The following is a 6,524-nucleotide window of genomic DNA, read 5'->3' on the forward strand; positions in this document are numbered from 1 at the left end:
TCAAGTTTCCTACCAGTTTTGTGAGACAGAGTCTCACTCTGTCACCCAAGCTAGAGGGCAGTGGCACACTCTCGGCCACCGCAGTCTCGACCTGCTGGGCGCAAGCAATCCTTCCACCTCAGCCTTCTAAGTAGCTGAAACTACAGGCATGCACCACCATGCCCAGTTAATTTTTTATTTATTTTAGAGACGAGGTCTCACCAAGTTGCCCAGGTTAGTTTCGAACCCACAGGCTCAGGCAATCCTCTCACCTTGGCCTCCCAAAGTGCTGGGGTTATAGGCGTGCGCCACTGTGCCTGGCTCCCATTAGTTTTATATTGTTCTCATTTTTCTAAACTTCATAATAGAAATATTCAAAATTAAAAGAAGTCTTATTATGTACACACACGAACTATATTATATAATTTACGTGTGGCCCAAGACAATTCCTCTGTACTTGATGTGGCCCAGGGAGGCCCAAGGTTGGCCTCAGCATGGTGCACATTCTGTATAAACCATGTTTGCAAGGAATATACACAAAATCCTAACAGCCGAACATGAATTCCATTTTTCTCTCTTTTTCAAACTTTCCAAAACACTACTGAAATGATTTTAATATGTTTAATTTTCTTTTCCAAAAAGCAAAAACAACATGGGAACTTACTGTAAAGCAAAAGCAACTATGCACATTCCCCATAATTCTGACCCAGTTTACTCACCAGAGAGATTCCCGGAAGAAAGAGGGTGGGAAAGCAAAACTCAAGTCCCTGATTTTAACCAGGTTCACCTCCTGCCCATTTGGAAATGAAAAAGGCAAACAACAGAGATGAGCATGATATTACCCCTATGTGCAAAATACGAACAAAACCATTACTTGGCTCGAGTCTGGACAACAGCTGTCGTCTGTGGGTGGCAACGGGGGTCAACAAAAAACTTCCTCCTCTTGTTATGTCTGTTGAAAAGAAAAGCACATTCAGAAATGAACATTAAAGAAATCAAACAGTCTTCTAAAATGCAAAGCAGACATTGTTCTTAGGGCAAGTCTGAGTACAGTATAAAAAATACTGAGTCATTAATAACTAATGACATTTACTGATTAGAATTCCACCTAAATCCAACCTCATTTAGTAGAATCAGTCTTAAAATGCTTCAAAGTTTAAAAAAAATGCCACGAGGGAAAAAAAGGCAAGCAAAGGCAGTGATTAGACTCAAGTTAAAATTTAAAAGTCAACTCTTCTAAATAAAAATGCCTCATGATTTTACTGCCAAACAAACATTTAGAAATTATCTAAACCAAGTATCCTCACTCAACACAAGCGGGAAGGAGCTTAGACAGGCTGTGACATGTGCAGGGCCACAGAGCTAGGACAGAGCTGAGAGGACCGTAGGACTCAAACCCTGGGAGCTTTCCACCAGCCTATGGTTTCCCAAAACAACTGAAGGGGACCAGACGCAGTGGCTCAAGCCTGTAATCCCAGCACTTTGGGAGGTGGAGGTGAGAGGATTGCCTGAGCCCAGAGGTTCGAGACCAGGCTGTGCAACTTAGCGAGACCTTGTCTCTACAAGAAATCAAAAAAGTCGGGCTCAGTGGCTCAGCCTGTAAACCCATGCCTTTGGGAGGCTGAGGTGAGTGGATTGCCTGAGCCCGCGGGTTCAAGACCCGCCTGGGCAACTTGGCGAGACCTCATCTCTACAGTAAATAAAAAATTAGCTCCGTGTGGTAACGCGTGTCTGTAGCTCCAGCCACTTGGAAGGCTGAGGCGGAAGGACCACCGGAGCCTAGCAGGTCGAGGCTGCGGTGGCTGGGAGCGGCCACTGCACTCCAGTCTGAGCGACAGAGCAAGACTCCAACTCAAAAAAAAATTTAAAAAAATTAGCTGGGCATGGTAGCACCCACCTGTGGTTCCAACTACTTAGAAGACTGAGACAGAAGGATGACCTGAGCCCAGCAGGTCGAGGCTGCAGTGGCCATGAGCTTGCCATTGTACGCCAGCCTGGGAGGCAGAGTGAGACTCCAACTCAAAAACAAAAACAAAACAAAACAAAAAAACTGAAGGGGGATGCTTAACAGTTCCTATCTCAGGATCACATCGGGATAAAAGAAAGTGGCAGGTGGAATACAGTTAAACGGTGGGAGATGGCATTTCTTCGCTGCTGTCTGTCTTTGACAGGAGGAAGAACTTGAACCCATGCCCCAAGGCTGCTCAGGAAGAGAAGGGCCTGGGGTCGAAGTGTACCCATAAGTGTACCCATACCCACTAAATGAGTCTGGGGCTCATCCTGCCCAAGTTTCTGGAAGCCAGGAAAGAGGCTTACTTAGGCATTCAGGGCCAGGGGCACAAAACCTCAGATACACCATGAATGCGGGCAGATTTCTCAAACAGATGACCATCTGCATGAGAAGTCTACCAGGAAGGTCTGTTACAAAGTACTCAAAACACAAAGACCAGGGAAGGGGAGGAAATGGAGAACAATTGTGAACCGTGTGAACCGTGCACCAGCCGACCCAGGAACTCTACTTCTAGAAATGGATCCTCAGGAAATAATCAGAAGTTTTGACAAAGATTCATTATAAGGATGTGCAAGAAGTATTATTAGTAACAGTAAAAGGTAGGAACAAACTAAATTTGTAACGACAGAGGTGAGACTAAATAAATTATAGTACTACCACGCAAGTGAGTGCTACCATGGAGATAACAAAGAGTCATATTCTAGAAAACTGACTGAAAAAACAGAAAAATGCAGCTGGGAATGGTAGCTCACGCTTGCAATCCCAGCACTTTGGGAGGCCAAAGTAGAAGGATTGCTTGAGTCCAGGAGTTCAAGACCAGCCCGGGCAACTTAGGGAGTCCCCCATCTTTACAAAAAAAACCAAAAAAACAAAAAATTATCTTGATGCAATGGTGCACACCTATAGTCCCTACTCGGGAGGCTGACATGGAAGGATCACCTGAGTCCCAGAGGTCGAGAATGGACTGAGCTGAGATCATGCCGCTGTACTCTAATCAGGACAGACTGAGCCCCCAGGGAGGGAGGGAGGGAGGGAGGGAGGGAGGGAAGGAAGGAAGGAAGGAAGGAAGGTTCACAATATATTGTATAACAGAAAAATACTTGAAATATAAAATATAATCTAAGAACAAATTATTTATAAAAGAGGGTGAAATATATTTTCATGTTACACTGCAGATTACCAGTTCCTACCCAATATACATTCTTCCCTTTATTCCCTGGAAAAAGACAAAGCAAACACACACACACATACAAACATAGAAGACAGCAATATGCCCATCTAAAAAAATTATCTCTCCAGGTTACCTACAAGAAGGGGTGGCCCATGAAATGTACATGAATGTTGCTGAGTGGGTGGGGGCTTCACAAACCCTCTTTAGAGGGGGCTTATTTAGCTAGAAGTCTCCTTACCCTTCCCATTTCTTCTGGGGTCATCTTCTGACCATGAGAATTAAAGCCTCACTAAAGACAGGAGAAGCATGGATCCTTGAAAAACTCTTGGGGTTACCATAACGTCCCTGAAGCTAACATTACCTCTGGACTTAACATTATAATGTTCTTTTATATAATATTTAACAGTGCCTTTTTAAAAACCACTACTGCCAAGCTCGGTGGCTCAAGCCTATAATCTCAGCAATTTGGGGGACAGAGGTGAGAGGATTGCCAGAGCCCAGGGGTTCAAGACTAGCCTGGGTAACTTGGCGAGGCCCCACCTGTACAATAAATTTTAAAAGTAGCCAGGTGTGGTGGCGCAGGCCTGTAGTTCCAGCTACTTGGGAGGAGGAAGGATCACCTGAGCCCAGCAGGTCAAGGCTGCAGTAGCCATGAGCGTGCTACTGCACTCCAGCCTGCACAGCAGAGTGAGACTCCAACCCCAAAAATAAAGTAGCAGGAGGAAGACCGGGCATGATGGCTCATGCCTATAATCCCAGCAATTTGGGAGGTGGAGGCAAGAGGACAGCCTGAGCCCAGGGCTTCAAGGCCAGACCGGAAAACTTGGTGAGACCTCACCTCTACAATGAATCACACAATTAGCCAAGCGTGGTGGCACATGCCTATATTTCCAGCTACTTGGAAGGCCGAGGCGGAAGGATTGCCTGAGCCCAGTAGGTCGAGGCTGCGGTGGCTGTGAGCGTGCCACTGCACTCCAGCCTGGGCGACAGAGTGAGACTCCGACTCAAAAAAAACCAAAAAACCAAAATACCCAAACCACTAATCACTATTATTTCCGATCTTTCTGTTAACTCCGCTAACTGATGCACGAGTACTCACAGAACGTCTCTCACACGTACAGAGGTGTGTGTGTGTGTGTGTGTGTGTGTCACAAGTCACTGGGTGCCTTCACAGCTGGAGAGTTTGGGGGAACCCCTCACCTGTAGCACAGCTGCATTGCCTCTGCGGCCGCGGTCGCCTCATCCAGCAGGGAGGCGTTGGCCATGTCCATGCCTGTGATGTCGCACACCATGGTCTGGTAGTTGAGTAAACTCTCCAGCCTCCCCTGAGACACCTCGGGCTGGTAAGGAGTATACTGGGTGATCCTGTGGGAAAGAAAAGGCTCTGTCCAAACTGAGAGCTTCAGAGGCACTCGCGAAAGCTCTGGCTTTAGAATTCAGTACCGGAGAACGAAGCTTGCCTCTCTTGAAGAAAACTGCGTAACACATCAGAGTGAGCTTCTGTTGTGGCCTTGGCAAGGAAGCTCAGAACTAGATCATGTAGCAAGACCATCCTTTGTTTGGGCATAATCAGTACTTATTTTTCTCTCCCTCTGTTACTTTTTAATCCTACATTGCTATTTTAACCATCTTATCTTAATTATTAATATTAGTAATTAATTAATTAATCATTAATACATGTATAGTAACAAAATACATATGTATTCTATTGTAAAGTGACTCTTAAAATCCACTGGAAGGACCGGGCGTGGTGACTCAAGCCTGTAATCCCAGCACTTTGGGAGGCAGAGGCGAGAGGATTACCTGAGCTCAGGGATTTGAGACCAGCCTGAGCAACAAGGCGAGACCTTATCTCTACAATTAGAAAAAAAAAAAATCAGCCAGGCATGGCAGCACATGCCTGTCATTCCAGGTACTTGGAAGGCTGAGGCAGAAAGATCACCTGAGCCTAGCAGGTCGAGGCTGCGGTAGCCAGGAACATGCCACTGCACTCCAGCCTGGCGATAGAGTGAGACTCCCAACACACCAAAAAAAAAAAAAATGCCAGGCACAGTGGCTCCAGCCTGTAATCCCAGCACTTTGGGAGGCCGAGGCAAGAAGACTGCGGGAGCAACATGGTGAGACCTCGTCTCTACAATAAATTAAAAAATTAGCCAAGCGTGGTGGCACAAACCTGTGGTTCCAGCTACGTGGAGGGCTGAGGCAGAAGGATCACCTGAGCCCAGGAGGTCGAGGCTGTGACCCTGCCACTGCACTTCAGCCTGGGCAACAGTGAAACTCTGACTCAAAAATAAAAATAAGAATTCCCAGTTTCCAGCTGAGAATCTATGGCAGTTGACCCCTAAGGCTGTTGAAATTCCAGGACACAAATAACGAGAAGGCAGCACAGAAATGGGCTCCAATGGCATGGCCCCTGGTCAGCAGCCAAGAATGTGGCTGTGGGTACGTGAGTGAGCCAGGTTAGGTCCTCTGCCCTTCCCGTTCCTTTTGTCATTCATGCACTCACTCTACAATCATTTACTGCCTAGCAAGTACCAAGAACTATTACAGCTCATAAACAAGATGGATAGCAGTCACCAATCTCAAGGAGACTACATTCTCATGAGGAAAAAGAGAAAATAAATGAAATCATTCCAGAGTGATACATTTTTTTAAAAAGATGAAGCGAAGGCTAGGCATAGCGGCTCACACCTGTAATAACAGCACTGCGTGAGGCCGAGGCCAGAGGACACTTGAGCCCAGGAGCTCAAGGCGTCAGCCTTAGCAACACGGCAAGACTCTGTCTGCAGAAAACAAAACAATGAGCTGGGTGTGGTGGCGCACGCCTCTCCTACCAGCGACTCTGGAGGCTGATGCAGGAGGACAGCTTGAGCCCAGGAGCTTGAGGCTGAAGAGTCGTGATCGTGCCACTGCCCTCCAGCCTGGGCGGCAGAGTGAGATCCTGACTCAACAAATAAACAAAAATAACGTAAGGTGTAAGATAGAGGGTGCCAGGCATGGAGGCTCATGCCTATAATCCCAACACTTTGGGAGGCTGAGGTGAGAGGATTGCCTGAGCCCGTGGGTTCGAGACCAGCCTGGGCAACTTGATGAGCCTTCATCTCTACAGTCAATCAAAAAATCAGTCAGGTGTGGTGGCACATGTCTGTAGTTCCAGCTACTTGGAAGGCTGAGGCAGAAGGATCGCCTGAGCCCAGCAGGTTGAGGCTGCAGTGGCCATGAGCGTGCCACTGCACTCCAGCTTGGACAACAGAATAAGACTCCAACTCAAAAAAAAAGAGGGCGACTGAGGGCTTCTAATGGAGCTGCTGCCTTTTCATCCAAAATACCATTCTTTTTTTTTTTTGAGTCGGAGTCTCACTC

At 46.8% G+C, this 6,524-nt stretch overlaps 1 protein-coding gene across 1 annotated transcript in view; it reads right to left on the reverse strand.

Annotated features, from left to right (window-relative positions):
* GLDC (glycine decarboxylase) overlaps window positions 1-6,524 on the reverse strand; it is a 99,958-nt gene that overhangs the window by 69,452 nt on the left and 23,982 nt on the right. Inside the window, exons 3-4 of the mRNA XM_021713296.1 lie at window positions 4,362-4,526; window positions 854-931 (exon numbers count right to left, since the gene is read on the reverse strand). Of these exons, the coding sequence (XP_021568971.1) occupies window positions 854-931; window positions 4,362-4,526 (243 nt within the window). The remainder of the gene's footprint in view (window positions 1-853; window positions 932-4,361; window positions 4,527-6,524) is intronic.

The sequence above is a fragment of the Carlito syrichta genome, unplaced genomic scaffold (assembly GCF_000164805.1).
Source record: "Carlito syrichta isolate Samal-C Ts95f unplaced genomic scaffold, Tarsius_syrichta-2.0.1 Scaffold304428, whole genome shotgun sequence".
Lineage (NCBI taxonomy): Eukaryota > Metazoa > Chordata > Mammalia > Primates > Tarsiidae > Carlito > Carlito syrichta.